The sequence below is a fragment of the Amphiprion ocellaris genome, chromosome 4 (assembly GCF_022539595.1).
Source record: "Amphiprion ocellaris isolate individual 3 ecotype Okinawa chromosome 4, ASM2253959v1, whole genome shotgun sequence".
NCBI classification, from domain to species: Eukaryota; Metazoa; Chordata; class Actinopteri; family Pomacentridae; genus Amphiprion; species Amphiprion ocellaris.
In genome coordinates, this window is record NC_072769.1 from 9,698,431 (window position 1) to 9,721,720 (window position 23,290).

Sequence of the window (23,290 nt, forward strand, 5' to 3'; positions counted from 1 at the left end):
CTTCTAAGGACATCAAAAGTCATCAGTACTCTTTTGTTCCTAGACCTCGGCCTCTGAGAGGCAAGTAAAGCAGGCTGCTGCGATCGATGCCCCTTCATGGTAGCAAAGGTTAAGAAAAAAAGAAAGAATACGAAACCTCTTTAGGCTTTTTCAAATAAGCGACTTCCTTTCTGGTGGCATCCCTTTCTAATGGAAGGAAGACCATAAAGGTTTCATACATCATGGCCTGAAAAGGATTCCAGGATAAGTGTGGGGATGCAAGACAAACACACATACGCACAGATGTAAACTGAAGGTCTAGCACATAAATGCACTCACCTATTAAAACCATCCAATACAGACGCTATCTGCACGCTCTATCATGTCTGAAGAAAAAGTTAATAGAGACAAAAAGTATGCAAGAGGAAAAAGAGAATTTCTGCTGCGATGCCTCCACAAGAAATAGTGGAATATCTGTTACACATCAAAGCCATTTCTATCGCTCTTATTCTCTCCTCACTCTGTTTGCCTCTAATAAAGAAAATAGGTTTGAAAGTGGCTGTGAAAGGAATAAAAGGGGGGCGATGTGGTGATGAGTCATGGAGAGCAGAAAGAAAGACACAGTGAGTGACACTTATAACTGTAATTAAATATTAATCTGGTGTGTGAAGTCGAATGTGGCATAAATGGTCTCAAACATGTTTACTTGCTATGAACACATGCACACAAGCCGTCTTATTATCGAGAACTGCGATTTCAAAAGTTATTTGTGTCCTTTAAACTGTCTTCTTTCTTTTCAAACTATGTGCCACTGTTTTTGGAAAAAAAAGCTGAACTTAGCAGACTGAGCCACCTGCATTGGCTAATGAATTCTGTATGGAAAATGTGCAATGCTGCATGCCAACATTTTTTTATTTATTTATTTATTTATCTTTTTTGCAGTAGAGGCCTGGTAGAAAATTGTCATCATTAACTACAATTGCTTAGTAATCAGAATGGTATGGAAAGAGAAACTGACATTTGGCTGAAGCATGAAAACCATAAGCTCCATCCCACGCTTGTGTCTGTGTCAGTTGTTCGTTAGAACAAGAAATTTTAAGGAATATATGTATAAATATGTAAGTTAAGTGTGATTAGGCTGTTATCCTGTCCACTTATTCTTCTTTTTCTCTCAGGCCTGCCAGTCTGTTAATGCAATCAATGTTCAGTGCATCTCAGCAAGTACTATTTAACTAAATATCTATAATTCTATAAATATGATTTTCATAGAGGTTTCCGAGTAGCAGTTATATGCAGCTGAGGGGGAAAAAAATTACGTATTAAGTCACTTTCTTTGTAAAGAAGTTGGGGTGACTTTGGGACAAAGTGGGTTAGTATTAGGTGGCTGCGCTGCACACTTAAAGATGACAGAAGAGACTTTTTTTGAGAATGCCTGCTGTTCAAATTTGTTTACAGTGTGTTTGGCAAAGGATAGAAAGGGCATAATGAATAGTAAAAAAAAAAAAAAGCTCACCCTATACTACCAGAACAAACAACCAACATCAAACCATTCAGACACAGGTATATGCTCACAATTTCTGCAACACACAAACGCACAGTTTGACACTGTCGCGCGTACACACTGCACAAACAGATGCACACAAAGCATCAAAAGCAGGTATAAGGACAAGATCAAGAGAATCTCAGCATAAAAAAGAAAAAACATCACAGCACAATATCAAAAATAAGTTTCTTTCATGTCAAGAAGAAAAGGGAATAAGTTATTTTCCCACAATGCACTTTTCAATTTTGAGAATGAAAGGCACAAGAGCCGCCCATCTCTTTTTTGTGACACAAACAATATGTAAAGCTATTTCAGAGCAAACAAGTGCAGTAATAATAAGTTCAAACCACGACACATGGATTCTGCTCCAAGCATCTTGCAGCACATTGGTGGTTCGGAATTTGCTAGTTTGTAATTGGGGGGTTTTCCCCCTTATATCCTACTGTATTGATGTCTGGAGGGAAGATAGATTCCTTTATAGCTTCACAAATACAAACCTTACATGCACAGTACACAACATCTCTATGGGAGCAGCATGAAAGTCTCCTTGGAGCTGTAGTAGTCACCGCTGCCTTCGAATCATGGAGGGTCAAACACTGGAGCTTTTTCATGTGACTACCACATCATCACTTATTAGCCAAATGCCAGTTCATGGAAAGCAGAATGTAAGAGGAATAAATTTGTGCAGCTGCACTTACAAGTGTAGTAGTGCTTTGAGCTGATGTCCACAAAGAAATGCTGACATTGAGGATTTAAAGCTGTTCACCATCTTAGCTTAATATGTTACCTTGATATGTTCTAATTAGCACCAAATACAAGTACTGCTAAGGCAGAGAAAAGTCATTAGTTTTGCAGGCACTCGACGGCCAGGTTCTAGGAAAATGATCTAAAGGAAAACTCCACAGGTCAAAAAAGTTGTTGTGTTTCATTAAATAAAATGGCTCATTATTGTTTCAGAGCAAAATTTCATAACAATCTATTAAATGGTTTGCTTATTTCAATGATTTAAAAAAAAAAAACAGCTGTCAACCTCATGGCGGCAAAACAGATAAAGTCACCAAAGTCACTAGGGTTCAACCTCAGGGCACCATGCATGTACGGTGATGTTTAATTGCATAATGGTAGCTCACGTGTTTGTTTTGTTTTTGTTCGTTGTCTTTACAAACTAATCAGCATGTGTTTTGAATTGTTTTTGGATTCATTTTGATATTTACTACAATAAAGAAGAAAAAATGCAAACAGAACTGGACACCTGTATAATGCATATATAGCCTCATACAATTTAATTAATTCACAATATTTGCATGCAAGATGTCATTTCAAACAAAGAAAAAAAAAAAGATGCACTCATCAAAATGTGAAGGAGTGTGATTCCAGACCACCTCTGTGGGTGGTCAGATCTCAGCCAAGAGTGTGTGCACTCAGCACTCTGTGTTCTCATTTGTGAGAGACTCCTGCCTTCTGGGTAGAAGCCTCACTCTGAAGTTTGCCAGCGACTGAAGAACTCCTACATGATCTGTTCCCATCAGTCATCTCTCCTTCCCTCATTTACAGTGAAGAAAGTGTGGCTGTGTTGATCTTTTCTGTTGCTTCCTTCAAAAGATTGATAAAACATGACTGTGCCATTTCCCCGGCCTACTACCAGGGTAACACGTGCAGAAATACCCTCTAATAACACTGGAAGCATGCAGACTTTACAGATGTAAATAGCTACCATATGCTACCAAATGCAAATTTATTGATTGGACTGATAATTATCCAGACACCACATGCAGAAACAGATGTCATTTTGATAACAGTGATAAATACAGCATGAGACACATGCTTATGCAAGCTGTCAGTTTGCAATGTCTCAGTCAATTTACTTGACAAAATCCATCTTGAATCTGGTAAGCAGCCTGAGGCGTTTCTACAGATCTGCAAGGTTTAGGTCAGAATGACAAACGCTGCAATTTCTGTGGCAATTTTATAGATTTAGTCCAAGTATTATCCATATTGTGACTGCACTATTTTCAAATTGCGTTCTTTTTTATTTTGACCTTCGCTTCCTGTCTGTCTTGAACTTGCTCTTAAACTCAGCTCTGACTTTCTCTGTGTATTCCATAAACCTGATAGCCTGTACACTGTGCTTATCTGTTTCTCCCTTTCTTCTCCTGTTTTCACTCCTCCTCTCTCTGTCCTCTGTCTGCTGCTGTATTATCATCACTCTCCATCTGTGGCTCTCTGAGGCGAAGCACAGCTCTCTGTCCTCCTCTCCATCACTCCATCTCTATCTATCCTTCACTCTCTCACTTCTGAATTACGGGGACAAGCAGTGACAAGGACCTTGCCCCATTCTGCTCCATTTCTCTTACATATTCACGTAGCCTTTTTTTTTTAATGGTATGAACTTTTTTTTTTTCATTTTGGTCATAATTTTGACCATTTATATTTTCACTCCCTCCTCCTCTCTTGTCACCCTTTTTATTCAGAATAAACTTGGAGTCTGGGAGATCACTGTGTAATTGAAAGCAGTTATTGATGCTTCTAAAAGGCTTTTAAGATTCAACAATCCAAAAAATATCGAGGTATAATCATTTAGAACTCAAATTAAGAACTCAGTTTATGTATGACGACATGAATAAATTACAGTTTATATTCAACCCCATCACTGACCCAATTCAGAATGACATCAGGCACTGCATTCCTACATGCATGAGGAAAGTGATATATTTTAAAGTCACCTTTACAGAATGGTAATATTCTATATGTAACAGGAAGTGGCATCTGCATTTCGGCAAAGGAAAAATAAATCATAAGTTAATGGGTTTACAGGAGACATATTTTAATGTCAGGTGTGAATGTAATCCAGGAGACTTAAAGGAGAAGTGCGATGTGGAAAGCATGTTAATTTGATCTAGTAAGAGCTATCTTTCCTTTGCTCTGTTTCTTACAGTCCGACCTACATACATATGTTTTTTCCCCCAGCCCCTCGATCAAACTCACTTTCTCTTTCTGTGCAACAAATTATTGCAAAAGCTCACACTAAAAATTATAATATTATAAGGTCTTAACCCTATTTAGCAATGTGACCCGAGTTGATTTCAGTTTAGTAGAAGTGAACTGAAAAACAAATGAACCACAAAAACTGTGTCACATGAACACCAAAATATCACATCAACTAAACAATTCTGATCTGTACCAACAATCATATACAACTGCCAGTAAAATCTTTGGCTATGCAGCTTTTCATAAGTGTTACCAGATCCCTCTCCTATCTGTGAAAAGAGACGCTGTTTCTATATTACAACGACACATTTATGTATTTTTCACAACCCAACATTTTGTGACAAGTGTGGAACACAGTAATGCATAACATACTCACACTCCTAGTGTAATTTCCAATCTGTCTCTTACAATTTACAAAGACAAGTGTCTCTCTTCATTCTCCACTTTTTAATGCGCCCCCACCACCGTCACTTTCTCTCTCCCTGTCTGTCCCTTCACGTTTCCCAGAGCCTATTTCATGCCCCTGAAATCTGGCGCCTGGTGCCGGTCGCCTCGCTGGCATATAGCTCCACTCATCCTCCTTCATATTGCCGTGTCGTTCCGCTCCATCCATCCCTCCATCTCTCCACTTTTCCTCCTCTTCTCCGTGCCACTCTTGCTTCATTTGGCTCATGATGAGGTGTCACTGCTCTGTCCTTGAGTGGGCGAGAATCCCCTCTGACAAAAAAAGTGTTTGTGCGCATAGATGCTGGCATGTGTGTAATGTGATTGCTTTCTTCCCCCCCGTGTGCTGCTGTACATGTGTGCTTATACGTTCAGTGTGTGTGTGCGCGCGTGTGTGTGTGTGTGTGTGTGTGTGTGTGGCCCAGGCTGACCTGCAGAAGTGACAGACATCAGACTTGTGCTGTCACAGCAGGAGAAGAGATGATTTACTTGTCAGGGGGCTGAGGGACAGGAAGGCAGATACAGCCAGCAGATAAATGTACTGTGGTGCTGGTGGGATAATGTAAGGATGCTAGGCTATACATCTGGGACATGTACAGTGCAGCTTGAAGGAACATTGATGCAAAGTGAGCCAGGGCACACGCTGTTTCCCTGATAAAGTCACATTTGTTACAGGCTGTGATTTATATCATGTCACCCCATCTCTCCAATACATCTTGCTGTACTGTACAGAGAGCTGGAGAGGCATACTTTCATCATGTGGTATAACACAACCTTGACTCTTGGGTAACCTGAAACCATACCCTGACTAGTTCTAGCCTTTTATTCAAATTCAGCTTCCAGTACTCCTCAGACTATTTGGCTTTATCAATGTTCAGGTCAAAAATTATAAAAAGCATACTTTTTACAGGGTTTCAAGAGCGATCCAAGGCCTTGAAAAGGCCAATGGTCAAGATAACATTCAAATAGCAGCTTCAAAGGAAGTTAGGACTGCAAAGAGAGAATTTCGCATTGCTACATGAACTGGCCTGACCCCACTACTATAAACACAAACAGTTTCACAGGCCCAATTTTAAAAGTGCACTTTCCTAGGAAATCTATTGAGGAGAAAAGGAATAAGAAGGCACAACCTTGGGAAACTCTCTGTTCATCCACACTTAACCTCTTTTAATTACTGGTTTTGAAATTTATAAACTGACGACAAAGAATTTTGCAAATCAAGATCAAATCATAATAAAATAAGTTCGGTGGAGAAAGTGTTGAATAGATAGGGTCAAACTGAATTTGGGCTGCACTTGAAAAGAAATTTAACAGAACTGAACTGGTTTGACTAAACTATAATGAATTGGACTGGCTTGTCTTGTTTGTTGACAGCGCAAACACTGGTGATTATCATCCAGGCTCAGAATCATCCCGCCCTAATATTACCTTTGGCTGCAATCTTGAGCTAAGTTCATGTCACGAGTCGCAGCAGAGTCTGTGCTTTGGGAGGTGACAGACAGGACAAGATGGCGTCTGAGAAGATGAATATTAGCCTGTCATTCCAGTGTCACTTCCACAGTCTCTATAAATGATATCCAGGCTGGGGCGCATGATAGCTGACTTGCTGCAGGGAAATGACAAACTAAATATTATAAGGGAATAAAGGTTATGTCACATGTGTGAGTTGGAGGCTGAGGATGCAGGAAGGGGAAAATGGTGCGACAACACATGTACTGTGAACATGTACTGCACAATCCTTAGATGGACATTAGTGAAGCACTGTGCTGTAGCTATTATATGGCCAGTGTACATTAAAGAACATGAATCCAAATGTTACATTCAGTTTCATTTACAATCAGTGTTAAAAACTGCATAATCTTCCTCTGCACTACAGTCCCAATGACAAAAATACAGGTCATCATTAGTCTGTCATAGCTGAATCAGTTTGTAATTACCTGATCGTGATTACCTTTCCATTGTAGCATAATTCAATTTTGAATTAAAATGTTGTTGACAAATTGAGCCATACTGCAATAATCTCCAAATAATCACAACAATTTGAGGAGAATTAAATTGACTGAGATTAGTAATGGAGATGTGAGTCCCTGTTTAGCTCCACTGTGCAAAGCAGTCTATTAACTTGTCATTGCTGGACAGGGGTACATAGCATGCAGCAGTGCACATGATGACAAATGTAAAAGTCCTTTCATGGTGGGATACACCTCATATTAAAGTTTAATATTCCATTTGTAGTGAACAGGCTTATGGCAGGGACAGACATTTGCACTGCAGATGAGATGGCACCAAATTATTTCTGTCCTTTGGATGGAGATAAAATTATCACCATGTCTCAGAAGGACGGAGGGAAATGTATATGAAACCCAGCAGGACAAATGCACAACCCCTGTCTGTCGTTTTCAGCAAGATATAATATTAACAATAATTTATGCAGATGTCAGTGGCAAGCTAGATGACATAAGCATTTGAGTTTTGCGGGTAGAATCAGAGCAGTAGATCACAATAGATCTCAAGGCCGAGCAGTTGAGTGAGTTGACATATTAAAGATGACTTCTGCCATGAGCCATGATCACCATGCTAATATTTAAATGTCATTTTTCTTGTGGGACAATTCACAGGAAGTACAGATGAAACAGCTTCACACAGCTAGAATTGTTTTTGCGATAGTTTTTGTTAATGGTGTTTGTAATGTCTGCAGTGTTATATTACGACATCTACACTTGTATTAACTATTTACACAGTTATAATATGTAAAACAATTTCAGCCATGCTAATAACATTGCAGTGTCAGTCAGTTGGCTCTGGTCAAGGCTGAAATATACCAACAACTCCTGGATGGACTGAAACTAATGTTTATACAGACATTTATTCTCCCCAGAGGATAAATCCCAAGGACTTCGACAATTTTCCTCTTTACCAGTCAGTTGGAGTTTTCACTTATTCATGGAAATATTGAAACAAAGTTACGTCACAGACTGATACAAAATTTTGGACATAGTTTCCGAATCAGGTATCCCAATGACTTTGGTAATCCGAAGACCTTTCTCTTAGAACCAGGTTTACGTAGACATTTGTGATTTTAAGTCAAATGCCCAAACATCTACTAGATGGATTGCCAAGAAACTAAATATGACTCTTAGGAGGAATTCTTTGAAGGTAACTTTGACAATCCCCTTATAGCAGTTTCACCACAATGAGGTCAAGATTTCAATTTGTCCAGCATGTTTTGACCGAATACCTAATTAACACATTTTTGGCAACATGATAAAGTGATGTGTGCTAATAGCAACAGATTAGTAATACTGCACATATACTGTATCTGGATTTCAAATTTCAGCTTCTTGTCTGATGTTTCAAATGGCTTTGAGGCTTATGTAACTACTTGAAACTACCCAGGAATGCTATATCATCTCAGTAAACTGCAACAAACCCAGAATACCAAATAAATAAGAATTACCAGATCTACTATTGCTAAGCCTCACTCTCTCTCTGTTTGGAGCGCTCATTCTCTGCTGTGAGCACAGTGACAGCTTGTATTTTACTCTCAAGTTTTTATTCATTCAGCTATTCTCTGTTGCAGTGCTACGTTGTGATTTAGGCGGGCAAGATGGCTGTAGTTGTACATCAAAATCTTGCTTACTGCAGCTGTAACTATAGGCCAACTTCATCCACATTTCCTTAAATTGCAAAGCTAAAATGACAGATTTGGGCAACTTGTTTACTAAAGCTATAATAAATATACCTCCAGCAGGGACTTCAGCAGATATTTCACCCAGAGAATGAAAGGAAACTCAGATCGTGTCCAAGTTTGTAAACTGCTTTAATATTGCTGCAGTTATTTTGCTCTTGCGGGGACAGAGTATAGAGACACCACTTAAAAGGCTGATGCTATGAGTCCACCCACATGAACACAAACACTGGCTGGACTGGAAAAGCCAGCATAGCGTGTGACAGCAGAGAAAGTCAAAACAGTACTTTGGTGCAGATAACGAGGAGAAAAACAATCGTGAAAATATGGCACATGGAACACAATCTGTAACACTGGATGAACTATGTAGGCTATAAGGTTGCTGCAAAAACAGACAGAGCCATAAGATTTGCATTTGAATTAGTCCTGCGCTGTATGCAAAGACACATTTGTACATCATCTCTACACAGAGGGCCAATGTAGCTGCAACACAACATGGAGTGCAGTATTCCCTCAAAGCGCTGGCTAACATAGGAAGTAAACAGAACACACGAACATGCACACACATACTGTCACACACACCCTGAGGCTTACAGTGGAAAGGTTGAGTGGCAGGTTGCAAGGTGAAGCATCAGTCACAGTTAAGACTGATCGCTCGTTTGGGAGTTTTCGGCTCGATGGAGATGTGGGGACGTGTGTGTTTGCTGTGTGTATGTGTGTGTGTGTGTGTGTGTGTGTATGTGTGATTACGGCCATGAGTGGTGATCTGGAGCCAAGGTACACAGTTAATACACCCGAGGCATGCATGTGTTTATGTCCATTTGTGGATCTGTATGTGAACACAGAGGGTTATATGTTGATGCATCTGTGCACACTTTTCCCTACAAGCTATTATTAGCAGTAAGTGATGATCTACAGGGCTGTGTGTGTGTTTGTGGGCATAATTATTCCCACTGGACAGTGATGTGGACCCTGGAGCCTCCCCTGGGCCAAGTTCAACACCATCATGTTCTCTCTCTGCTTATAAAATACATCTGCTGTCCACTCCACCTTTGGTTCCCAGGTACCTACCGTGGACTAGTGCATTCCCACACACACGTCTTCCTTGTCTATAATTTCTTCCCTGTGGGCTTGAAAAGACTTCTATATCAGTAATTGTGACTCAGAGGATGCCGCAAGTGTCCCTGAAACATCTTGGTTGCTTGAGTAAATTCTACTTGAATGTAGTCAGTGTTCACCGTGTAATTTCATGCAGAGCGTGTCTAGCTTCCAACACCATTTACATGCAGAGCACACAGCTTAACTGGCACCACTCACTGGTTTCTGTGAAACACTGGCTTGGCAGTGCCACTATTTCTTGAAATAACAATTCAATTTGCCCTATTCAGCCAGCAGCTCATTAACCTTTAGTTTGACCCTGAAAATCTATTAAGTTATACTAATAATGGTAATAGATTGCATGTAGGTTAGTGGTCTTCACAGGCTTGTTTTTTTCAGCATCCCATCCACCTGTGCCTGTTGCTTGATGCACCACTTGCCTGGACCTACAGGATTTTCACAGTATCTATATATCCATAGCCCCCTGTACCAAGCCCTCCTGTTAAACGGCAGTTTGTACTCTCTGCCAGTCATAATCACACTTCAACACATTTTGTCTGTCATAATTTAAAGACTACTAAATGCACACAGTATGATAGAACACATATTGTAGTGTTATAATGACTTAACTAATCCCAGATTAGTTATTTAGTGTGTGGGCCTATCTAGCCTCCAGCAACTACATGTTTACCCATCTAGATCTTCAAGGACCTGGGGGCCTCCACAGGCTATACAATATGTAGGCGTTGAGTGCCTCTTAGCCCCTCTGCAAAAGCCAGTGTATGTTTTCAACATACACAATCGAAATATAATTCAATGTTATACTTATCCTTTGCAAAAGACATCAGGCTGTATTTTAAGCCCCCTAAATCTACGGTCCTTTTCTAGCTAAGCTAATTAAAAACAATCACAGTTGCTCTATGAAACACAGATAAACCACAAATAAAACATTCGGTGCAATACACGTACGCTCAGAGTCATATTTAATGCGGTCTAAGGCAATGTTGAAGACATGAATATCATGTATGTATAGACCTTGAGAACATAAATAATTAGTTAGAAGTGAGCTCTGTGAGGTAACACTAATTGTTCGCAATGTATTAACTCACAGATAGTAGGAAGTTTATACACCAGTCCTGTTGTAAATTTTACTCTATTTTGGATTGTCTTCTGGTTTGCCTCTGTTATTTGTATGCATGTGTGGAGAAGAGAGCTGTTGTTTCTGTGTTTTGTTCACGTACAGTTGCACTTGAAATTAGTCAATCCGCATTAAAAATCAGGTTTATTGGCAAAATGTAAAAAACACTTAGCTGTTTTTGATAAACAACTCAAACAAGAACAATTTAAATCGCTCAACACAACCAGTATTACAAGGGCTTTCTCCAATTTCAAGACAAAATGCCACGTTTAATGACTACTGCTGTCTCAAAATCATTCAACCCTCTGAATAGAATCTCACATAAGAGCACTCATTTGCAAATCAGTTGTTTCAAGCATACCTCACATCACTAATCAAGGGCTTCATTAGTGGCATTAGATGTGCTTGAGATAGAACACAAATACCTGGACTGGCTATGGTTAGTTCACAGTGATGTTTGATTCCATGTTAGAAATATGGTTTAGTCAAGAGAATTGTCTCAAAAGTTTAGAGAGACACAGAAGTTTTGGGATTCTGTTCTGTGGAGAATGATGGATGAAACAAAACTGGAACATGTGAAGCATGGTGGTGGCTCAGTGATGCTCTGGGGCTGCTTTACATCTTCTGGCACTGGAAACCTGCTGCGTTTGAAAGGCAAGATGGATTCAGTCCAGTTACAGCAAATCCTAGGAGAAAATGTCATGCCGTCTGTGAGGAAGCTGAAACTTTAGCATCATTGGATTTTCCACCTGGAGAATGATCCCAAGCAAACCTCAAAGTGCACCAAGACCTGACTTCAGAAAAAGTCCTGAGAGATACTAGAGTGGCCTTCACAGTTGCCTGACTTGAATCACATCGAAAATCTTTGGTGAGAATTCGTGAGGAATGGGCTAAGATTCCTCAGGAATGTTGTCAAAACCTGGTGTCTGGCTATGCATCATGTTTGCAGCAGGTCATAGCAGCAGAAGGGTGCTCTGCTAAGTATTAAAGAAGGGGTTGAATAATGTTGAGACAGCAGTAGTCATTAAAAGTGGAATATTGTCTTGAATTTGGAGAAACCCCTTGTAATACTGGTTGTGTTGAGCTATTGAAATTATTCTTCTTTGAGTTGTTTATCAAGTAAGTTTGTAAATTTTGCCAATAAACTTGATTTGCAATGGGGGTTGAATAATTTTGAGTGCAACCATATGTATGCATGTTTGTTCTCCACAAACTGCAAGAAGAAAAAGGAACCTCAGTGGATAAAGAATACATCAAAGCAATGCTTAGGCATTTTTTTGCTCAGTTTTGGAAACAAGGAAGGTCTTTGCCAAATGTGGACACACGACTTTCATAATAATAATAACAATAATAATAGTAAATTTTATAGTATATATAATATGTGGCCTGTTGTACTTATATAGCATATTTTAAACACAGTTACAAATTGCTTTCCAATAATTTATTTAATAAAAGTAAATAACCTGTATTTAAGATATAAATATGATAAATGAATTTAAATATATACAATTACTATGCATTATGAAGAAGCCAAACAATAAAAAAAAATTGTTTAAATGAAATGTTTTAAAAATGATATACAGTTTGGCACATATGAAGTTAGCAGACTGCAGATACAGGCAGGAGCCAGACTGTTCAAGGCTTTCAAAGCAAGCAGTAAAATCTTAAACTCAGCTCTAAAAAAGGTAGCCAGTGAACGTCAGCAAGGAGTGGTGAAATGTGATTCTTAGTATGAGTTAAAAGCCTGGCAGCAGAATTTTGTATTAGCTGTAGTCTTTTGCAAGACTATTGCAATAGTCAAGTCTGGAAGAAAATACCATGGACAGCCTTTTTCTAAGCATTCACTAGAAAGAAAGAACCTTATCTTTGTTAGCTGTCTCAGTTAAAGAAAGCAGGAGGAGACTTAAGCCTGTTTTATGCTTATCACATCTGCGAGGTCCGTGCGGATAAATTACGTCATTTTAGCAGCCACGCTCGCTTGAACGGCCCTTCTTACTCGGAAAATTTCCACGTCGTGCACCTCCACATTTTTCTAACTACGCAGACGGAGACGCATGGAAAACATTGGCAAAGGACCAGGACCTACTCGTAGCTGAAGTCCAGAAATAAGGGCACTTATACGATTCATCACACAGAGATCACTGTGACAACCGGGTTATGAACATTTCATAGTTTGAAATTAAAACTAATTGCTGCAATGCAACTATTCGGTAAAATGCCACATTGTAAGTTGCGCAAACAATGGCAAACTTTTCTACTCTACATTAGTACTAGAGTAGACTAGGTAGACGTGTGTTTGTGATACACTGTCCCCTGCAGTTTGGGAGCAGATGCCACATGGAGTATAAAGTCACACACGGTCTCTCGCACGGATTTCTGCGTGGCTCATTTCCGTGCGGCTCGTTCGTGTGGAAAGCATAACCCAGCCTTAAGTCACCTGCACACAAATGGGTAAAAATAACTAGCCTTTACTTGAACACAACATGGGTGTGGTTTACATAGCAACAGAAATTAGAGTCATGGCTATGCATAATTTGAACATATGTAACATGTTTATGGTGAATGAAAGTGGACCCAAAACAGACCCCTGGGGGACCCCACGAAATAGAGGATCACAAGAGGAGGATGCAACTCCAAACACTGTGTAGAATGATCTGTTCAATAGATAAGAAATTATCCTGTACTGAGCCACATCACAGACACCAACAGAATTCTCATAGGTATGACATTATGACCCACTGCATTCACAAGCTGAGCAGAGGTCAAGGAGAAATAAAATAGAGCCCAAGCTGAACTTAGACTGACCCGGAGAGAAATTCAATAGAATCACCTATAACACATATGGCATTGTTGATCTTGAATAAAGTAGTCTCAGTGCTGCATTGATTTTTTTTCATATATCTCACTATCTCACTTTGACATGGATTCAAAGTTGTCTTTTTTACATGATACAGCTTGCTAGCAAATACTACATGCAAGAATAATTTTGCGAAGCTGGCAATTTCACAACATGACTTCTGAGATGCTGTGTCAGGTTACCGGACCAATGTTCTTCAGCAAATACATTGAGTGTACTTACAGAAACTGCTCATCCAGGCAATATGTCTCTCTTTTTTCTTTTTGTGATAGACTCACTAACACACATACATAAAATAGCTGATTAATTCACTTGTTCGTAACCCTTGTACCCAACAAAAGCATCTCAGAGACATGAAACTGATCTCAAAAAACTCAACTAAATTCTAGGAAGAAACCAAACAAGTGTATTTTCAAAAATATTGAGGTGTATTTTTTAAAATGCTATCCAGAACAGCTAGTTAATTTTGTCTTAAACCACTTTGTTGTGTGCAGTGATGGGGAGCTCACATACTGATGGTAAGGCACAACTGCAAAGAATGTGAAGGACTGAGGGTTCCACAGTGTGATTTCCTTTACTCTGTTGCTCAGGAAATGTGACAAAACTGCCCACGCAAACATGAATATGTATGCATGCACACAGACGTCGACACACATAGTCTAAATACTGTAAGTTAACCTTTAGAAGGGCCAACAGTAGCCCCATAGCTATTGGACCTTTAAAAAGTGCTACTTGAGCAGGACACACATATAGCAAATGCACAAACATGCACACATATAAATACAGTAAGTGGGAACAATAAGTGTTCCCAAGTAGAAATGTCATTCCTTCTTTTTGCACCTAATACACAGAGACACAAACACACACATAGTGTGTAATGGAAGTAACCTTTGTGTAAGAACAGGTAATTGACTGTAAAATGGACTGATGTGGAAAAGAAGAAAGATAACTGACTTCTGGACTTGGCAACTTACTTTGAACACAGTATACTGACTGCAGGCTGTGTGCAAGTGTGTGTTTGTGTGTGTTAAAGGAATGAAATTGTACATTGCATGCTATTTTATAATACAATTTCAGCAGCTAATAACACTAGCTGGCTATTAACAGCTTCTCCACTGTTACAATTGAAGCTGCAGTGTAATATGTAGATTCTTGTGTTGCCATTTGCAATTAAAACATGGCTGAATCTTATACACTGGTTAACATTGATCATCATGTCAGTCTGCAATATTATTATTGTTGAATTAGTCAGTGAAAGACAGAAAAAAGAACTGTTAGTTTAAGGTATCTTATGAACCGGGTTGATCCTGTCAATTTTTTCTCTAAATTGTAATAATTTAATCTAAATCAATGAATATTACGTAAATTATGCAGATATCAAAATGTGAGTCTGAAATATTTTCTACAATTCATGTGTTTATACAGTAGATAATTCCACAAGGAGTCCGATCCCAAAGGTTGAGTAACTACCAGGTAGTTGAATTCATGTGTAGCTTCCCATCAGTGCACAGCTGCAGAATTGTGTGGCACTCCGTAAAGACTTTGTTTTTAATGTGATGACACACTACAGTACTCTTAATGCATCACAGCCTATCAGTTATGGATTCAAAAAGCAAGCGAGCAAACATGCAAATGTTTGGGAAGTCTCCACTATACCAGGAATGGAGTCTGTTTGGCTCGGAGTAAGGCACCCACTTTTCAGATTGTGCAGCTGTCACACTGGCAGCTTCAATAAACATGACTGTCACTGCAATATAATCTATTTCACACTGGAGCACATTAAGTCATCAGTTTGCGTGTGTTTTTGCGCTTGTAACATAGTTAAACTGATACGATGATGCACAGATGAGGGATTGTGCTTGCCTGAAGATTAGAGAGGCGGGCTTGGGGCTAGCTGACTTAAATGAATGAGTAATGTTCTCCCATCCCTCAGCAGCTACTGTTGAAGTGCCCTTGGAAGAGGCACTGAACCCCCAACTGCTCCAATTGAGCTGCTCAGTGGCCAGAAATGCAAAACTGTGGCTGCACTGGGTGCTTACCAAATGGGGTTGAGTGAAAGAGTGCAACCAGGGTGGGAAAACAGCCATCGTGAAATTGCTGGTTCATTCTGGCTGCAGCTTGCACCATAAGTTGGTTTATTTTGCCAGCCACTTTGGCAGGTAACTAACCATCATTTAAAAGTTCACTCTATTATGAAAAAAACCAGTTGGCCAGTAAAATGGTGCAAGTATTTGATAAATATGTCTAGACTCGCCATTGTCTGCTGGCTGACCGTAATTTAGAGGTCATACTCTGTTGTATAGATTTAATTTTAGTTGGCTAGACTAATCGTAAATGTTCCCTGCTGTTTGCAAGATGTCTGATTGCTAGAGCAACTAGTGAACACAGTCGTTTGAAACTTGCCATGATCTGATGATGCCAAAATATGAATTAGTTCTAATCAATCTTGCCTAGTTGTATCATGGTTTATCAATTATCTACAGCACTACCAAAGTCAAACCCCTCTTGGCTTTCCCAATGCTCCTATTCCTGTAACAAGTCAGGAGCCTCTAAACTAGAGGGTCAAATTCAATCTGACTGCCTTTATTATACTGCATATAATTTATGGCGCAGCTATTACTAAAGATCAATAGCACTTAAACTGCTCCATTGATATTGAAACCTGCACTGATTTACAAGCACATAGGTCTTTGGTCCATTCCAGACACGAACACATGCACATGCACGCACAAACACACACATACCACTTGTATATTTGAAATAATGCAGTGTCTTTCCAACGTCCCAATGTTGTCCATGCACTCTGTTCATTTCCTGTGATTGCTCTTTGAGGCACACACTCAGACAACAAACATGCACTTGACTAACTCAGGGAGAATAAAAAATGGCTTTTCATTAGATTGGATTGTTTTGTGTGTGTATATATATATATATATATATATATATATATATATATATATATATATATATATATATATATATATATATATATATATATATATATATATATATATATATATATATCGGTTTGTCTCCAGTTTATTTTCAAAGTATGAAAGGCCAGCTGGCCAGCGAACTTGTACACACTCACACACACACACGCACACACAAGTGCTGGGTTTTGAAGAATTGGTCCTCACTAGTATAGATAAACATGTCCACACCCACACAAACAACACAACACACACACGCTCCCGACCTTCACTCCAAATAAAGCACACCGCAGGAGTGTGTGTGTGTGTGTGTGTGTGTGTGTGTGTGTGTGTGTGTGTGTGTGTGTGTGTGTGTGTGGGTACTTTTGAGTGCCAACTACCAATGCACTCGAACTTAGGGATTGTCAGCATTGCCAAGGATATGACACCAACCCCGCAGAAAACCACCAGCAGACGGATGGAGTGATGCACTAACACCATAATCATTGAATGAATGAATGAATGGTTTTATTTCGGTTACAAAATTATAGTACAAAAACTTCATTATATGCGTTCAAAAAAATATATTATACATTCTTGCAAGAATCCCCCCCCCCCCCCCCCCCCCAAAAAAAAAAAAAGAAAGAGGATCAAAAAGAACTTTTTGACTTTGGGATTAGATTGGTGACAACAACAAAAGAGGAATATGGGGAGGTGCCGGGTTAAAGGGATAGCAATCGTAATATTTAAGGAGTGGTAATGACATTATTCTTTGATTTTGGAATAACCCTGGGACCACCAACAGTTCATATCGAGTCATTTGTCAAAGTGTAAGCTACGTGATTTAATGTTAAAGGAAAATTCTTGGCTGTTCTGTTGTCCCCTCCACTGTGAAAATAGGTTCTTCTGCGGTGAACAACAATAGCCAATCCAAGAGGAGAATTTCTATGCTTACTTTTGGTCATAGGATCTCATTTAGGAGGCTTTAAGCAATTGTCTGTATTCTCTTGTAGCTCATCATATTTCTGTTATGCTTTGTGAGCCAGGACTTCCAATGACTTAGACAAGCAGGTAGCACAAGACCTCAGAAGAAAGAGCAGACAGGGAAAAAAATTGAGATTTACCTCAATCCCCACACAGTTCTGCAGGTTGGGTTCACTGGCCAACAGTTAAGGTCACTTTTAAATTCGAATGTCAATTTCCATCTCTTGAATCTGCAACCAGCAAGCCAAGTCAAAGTCAATTTGGAACTCTGCCTCACAGTATCAAGGTCCTCTTGTTAGAAATGTGATCGCATGAAATGTTGCTTGAAATGTCAAACCTCTGGGGAGTCTCATCGATCTGCTGATTTATCCAATCACTGGTTATCAGTAACAGCAGCGGCACACAGGAAATGGACATTTCCAACCACAATTGCAATCTACACTTGAGTCTCTGTCGAAAACTCAGTATGACCAGCACGCATGTGGCATTTCATGTGTGTAGTATGTCTGATTTACGATTACTAATGGTGCCATTCAAATACTGCTGCAATTCCTGATTCTTAACAAGGAGCTAGTTTTGCTGAGATAAGCTGTTTTCATGATGTCACTCGGACACATATCTCTGTTAAACATACAAGCACACACTAAAATAGCTTTAAAAAAAAACTCAAACAGCTAAAATGAAATAATGAATAAATGCTTAGACGATACATGAGTAGTATGCATTTCCAAAATACTGGTGCAGAAGAAGTCAGTGTTGAATGCATCCCTCGAAAGATGGATAGATTTTTGCAGTGTTTATTTATTTTGGTCTCTACTCATCCTTCAAACAGTTCTTCGCCTGCACTTTAATTTAGTCTCTCTCATCCACATGTTGTTGGCCAAATGGGCACACACTTGAAGGGTGGGAAGGTGGGGGTAAAGTTCTATCCCGGAAACACATAGAGAAAGGAGCTGTTTAGGCAGCGACCCAGATCCCCCACCATCCACACAGACTCAGGAATATGCGCGCAGGCACGTAGCCGGTGCACACATCGCCGGTCACAAGTGCACACAGGTAGAATGTTTATTTTTCTTATGGACATCACGTTAAAGCTGGTAAGAGATTGTGCTGAAAGTGGAAATTAACGCGGATAATCCCAGAGAGAAGGGGGGAAACATGAGAGATTTTATAACAGGGCAACATCGTCATCTCCCCCTTCTTTCTCCGTGTTTCCTCTGAGACCCTCTGCACTGTAGGGCGCATCCAGCCCGTCAATGGTGTCCCACCGACGCCCATAATAGCCAAGAGCAACAGCTCTCAATGCAAGCGAAACAGAGTCGAATTTACTGTCCTCGAGAGTGTGGGTTTGTACATGTGCGGGAGGGACAGAAGCGCACAGTGAGATGCTCTTGGATAGTGTTGCAGCCAGAGCTGGCTCCTCTGACAGTGCCAAACCCCAGTCGTGCATGGTACCTCAAGAATGCCAGCACCCAGTTGCTCTCCCAGCATCCACTTTCTCAGCCAACTACCCCCAAAACAGCCACTATGTCCCCCATCCAGCCACCCAGGACAAACCCGCAGCACAGGCTACCAGCTGCACCATTCACCATCAGTTGGGGATTAATCGGAGCAGCCACCCACTGGTAGCAGTCATCCGACCAGGCACCCATCAACCCCAGTCACCCAACATGCCACCCAGTCATCCATCCATCCGTCCATCCAGAGGGGCACCGCAACTCTCTCTCTCTCTCTCTCTCTCTCTCTCTCTGTCTGCGGGAACAAGTGTGCGTCTCCCGGCTGTGAGCGTCTTACCTTGAGCGCCTCTATATCCAAAGACGTCGAACGGTCCATTACAGAGTGAAGTACTGCAAATCAGTCACGAATATAGAAGTCCCACAGGCGGACAAGATGAGAGGGAAAGAGATTAAAATGGAAACCAAAAAAAGAAAGAAAAGAAGAAAAAAAAAGAAAAAAGTTGGGATGCTCTCTAGAGTCCCAAACTCTGCTGCAACATCTCCCGGATTACTGTTAGGATTAGTTTATTAATATTCCAGTACGACGATGGATTTTCTCAGTTTCAAGCCTCCCGGGTCGCTTGGTAAAAATCAAGACTCCATACCATGGAAGTCTCCCCCTCTTACCTCCGGTCCCCGGTTTAGTCCGTGCAGGGAACGGAGGGGATGTAAAAATGTGTTGAAAAATAATTAGCCGTGCGTAATGTTTCAAAGCTGCAGCTTTTGTGCACTTGACGATCCCGATACGTCTTTTTTTTTTTTTTTTTTTTTTTTTTAGTGTGTTGTTACATCTGAGAAAGAAATATTTCCTCCTTCTGCTGGAATGAAGCCGGGATTTAGACTGCCCCGATAGTCGGTCAGCGGATAAATGCCGTTGAATCCCCCGGTAAATGTGAAATGTGATGTTGTGTCTGCTCTCGCAGCGGTAGGCAAGTGGAGAGAAGGCGTCCGGATCAGAGAGATGATAGTCTGCCTTGCCTGGGCGACTTCCATGCGGCAAACCGCCAGAGATGTCAGCTCTCCCCGAAAGAAAAGGGTGAGAGAGAGAGAGAGAGAGAGAGAGAGAGAGAGAGAGAGAGAGAGAGAGAGAGAGAGAGAGAGAGAGAGAGAGAGAGAGAGAGAGAGAGAGGACGGGAGAAATGCTGAAGAGAGGAGATGAGGAGAGCTGCGAGAGTTGAGACGAGAGGAGAGAAGGAAGGAAGGTTGCTGTATATTATTTCAATGACTGACGCACCAGTGTGTGTGTGCGTGCGTGCGTGTGTGTGTGTGACGAGAGGGGGTTGCGTTCTAATCAAGTAGATGAATCGACAATGCTGCTTTTGCCACTGAAGTCAAGAAAGAGATTTAAATGCAGAGGCTGTTGGTGGAGGGCTGTTGCATAAAGTCCAGCATTGCTACGCTGCTTGCGTTTGTCAGCGTGCACGCGTGTGGTCCAGATGTATGCGTGTGTGTGCGTGAGAGAGAAAGAGACAGGTTTGTGTGTCCAGAAATACAGTATAGAGCCACTGAACTGATCCTCTATGAATGTTACAGAACTCTAATCACACTATTTGGGAGCAGAAAACTAGACAAGATGGATTGATCACATTTGTTGGATAACAAAAATTCTTTCTTTCTTCCCTTTTTAACATTTTTTTGTTATGGTGTAAACTGTCCCAATCCCTCTCCTGCATAATAACGTGTCGCCGCCTGCCGACCACCACAGCTTTTCATTATCTGTAGCACACCTTTTGAATAATGTGTGTTAGGAGGTGTAGGGGGTAGAAAAGAGAGAGAGAGAGAGAGAGAGAGAGACAGAAGAGGGAAGCGAGAGGAGAGAGGATGAGAGAAAGAGCAGAGCAAGTATGGTGAGGAAAAATAAATGGGAGAGGAGAGCAATGGAGAGGGGAAGTTGAAATTAGATGGAATGACAGAAGAAAACGAGTGGAGAGTAGAGAGAAAGGGGAACAGGGATGTGGGGATAAAAGAAAAAGAAGAGGAGAGCATAGAAGAGGAGGAGGAGAGACAGGTAAGGTGGAAAAAGAGGAGAGAATCATATTCGAGTCCATCTTTACAGTATCATCCTCTGTGACAAGCCCTGAAGAGCAATCTATTACTGCCTTTGATTATGGCAGACTGTTCTCTTCAAGATCACTGGTACCAAATTGTGTGCTAAAATGTCAAAAATGCTGAATGTTCTGTGAAAAAGACTGCAATAGGTCGGGTCTTTGCATTTTTATTGTTGTTGGATCATTGAGCGCTTACCGCTTAAGACACAATGTCATATTTAATTACTTGTTTGAGCTGGATTCCTGATTCCAGAGCACAAATCTGCAGACGTCTGCCGTCTTCAGAAAGTTTTACTACTAACTTTATTGTCTCTCTAACGCTAACCTATAGTGTTACACATGATGACTGCAGGCCAGGCAAGGCAGGCTATGCTGTGCTGAATAATCATAGACTCATACTCTGCTAGCCAAGCAGAACACATTGCCATGCTGTTACTAGAAGGGATATAACTTCACACACTCACTGCATCAAATTCAGACTATGGTTATGCTTCATTGTCTTTGAGTTCACAAGCAAAAAAAAAAAAGAAAAAAGAGTGGGGTTAAAGTTCATTTGGCAAAACCAGAACAAATGTACATGTTCTTCATTAATGTCAATATCTGCTTGTAATTGTGACTCAGGTTGAGTAGATTTCTGCTGCAACTTCAAACCCTCTGTAGTATATTGAGGACCTGTACTCTACCATGTCCTCTTTTAATTGTGGCGTCTTATAGGTTTGAAGTGCAACACGCTTGTTTACACTTTAATGAATATGCCACATGAGAGTGAGGCCCAAACATGCAATGATGCATTTGTGCTGTACAGACACTGGATGAACACACACACACAAACTCTCACTCTGTCAGACACACACACAGAGCTATAGGCCTGTTGAAGGGCACACTAGAGAACACAGGAACGTTTGCTGAGGGAGTCGGTCAGAGATAACGAACATCGTATTAGTGAAAGCCTCGGTCACTGTCTCAGTTCCTTCCTCTGTTTGTCTGACACTTTTCTTTCTCTGCTCTCTTGCTGCTCTTACTCCCTTTTTCTCTCTGCCTTCAGTCCCTCTCTAGTCCAAGTTTTCCCACTTTTTCCTTGCCTCTCTTTTGATGTTGCTCTGTCTCAACCTCTCTGTTACCTGCTACTCTTTCTCCTCTATCCTGCTCCTCTGTAACTCAGAGACCCCCCTGACACCTCCAGCTCCCCACCACCATCTCTCTTCATTTTCTATAAAGTTTGTGCTGTCGGGCAATTAATCATCTTTCTTTGGACCCGGTATGTTTTATAAGCGAGTGTCTGACCTCAGATATGGGCACAGAGTGCTGTGCCAGCTTGAAATGACATCACCCATCCTTCCCCTCTTTCTCTCGCTCTCTTTGCGTCCTGACTTGCCTTGTCTTCTCCTTGCATTTTAAAACACAGTATACAGCTTTTCTCTTCCTCCACACTGTATCTCAGTAGCTTTAGTAGCTTTATATATGTGCTGTCTATACAGAATCCCACTCACTTATCTCAAGGATGTTTTTATATTTGAAAGTAAAGATAGGTATAAGGTAGGTGAATGCCATTTTCATTAAAAACTGTATTCTAATTTATTACATGTAAATTTTCCCATATAATTTTTTTCACTTAGGCAATTTTTTTTGACATTTCAGTCCTTGTTCTTTGTGTCACTTTTTAATGTCTAAAGACAGTATTCCAAAATCTCCATCCAAAGTATGTATAGTCTGTAGTCAATGATGCAGATGTGCAGTGGCAGCAACTGTCTTTAATGCTTCTCTATCTAGCTCTCTCTCTCCCTCTCTGTCCCTGTGCTCTCTCTGTCTCACAGTGCAATACTCTAGGTTGGATCAGATAGGAGCTTTAGTCTTCTGCTCAAATGCAAAGCACAGTTGTTTGGTTTTCTAGTTGCAGAGCTCAAAAGGGGGTGACATTATTCTTGTTTGTGCCATGCAGCACAAAGTTCGACAGCAACTTGCAGGTCACTGGTTAGCCTTCGCTACTCTGGGATAACATAGGGAGATGGTCATGAAAACCGAGACGATGAAGGCATGCGGTCTTTGCTAGCAGTCTCAGAAAAAGTAGGGGAAACTAGGAGAGATCCAGTTTTCCACAGTTAAACTAAACTTTGT

At 40.6% G+C, this 23,290-nt stretch overlaps 1 protein-coding gene across 2 annotated transcripts in view; it reads right to left on the reverse strand.

Annotated features, from left to right (window-relative positions):
* The window catches only part of LOC111574999 (zeta-sarcoglycan), a 356,768-nt gene extending 336,600 nt beyond the window's left edge, over positions 1-20,168 (reverse strand). For both annotated transcript variants that reach the window (XM_055010305.1, XM_055010306.1), the window contains exon 1: positions 19,426-20,168. In XM_055010305.1, coding sequence (XP_054866280.1) covers positions 19,426-19,464 — 39 coding nt within the window. In that variant the 5' untranslated portion in view covers positions 19,465-20,168. The remainder of the gene's footprint in view (positions 1-19,425) is intronic.
* Positions 20,169-23,290: the final 3,122 nt, after the last annotated feature.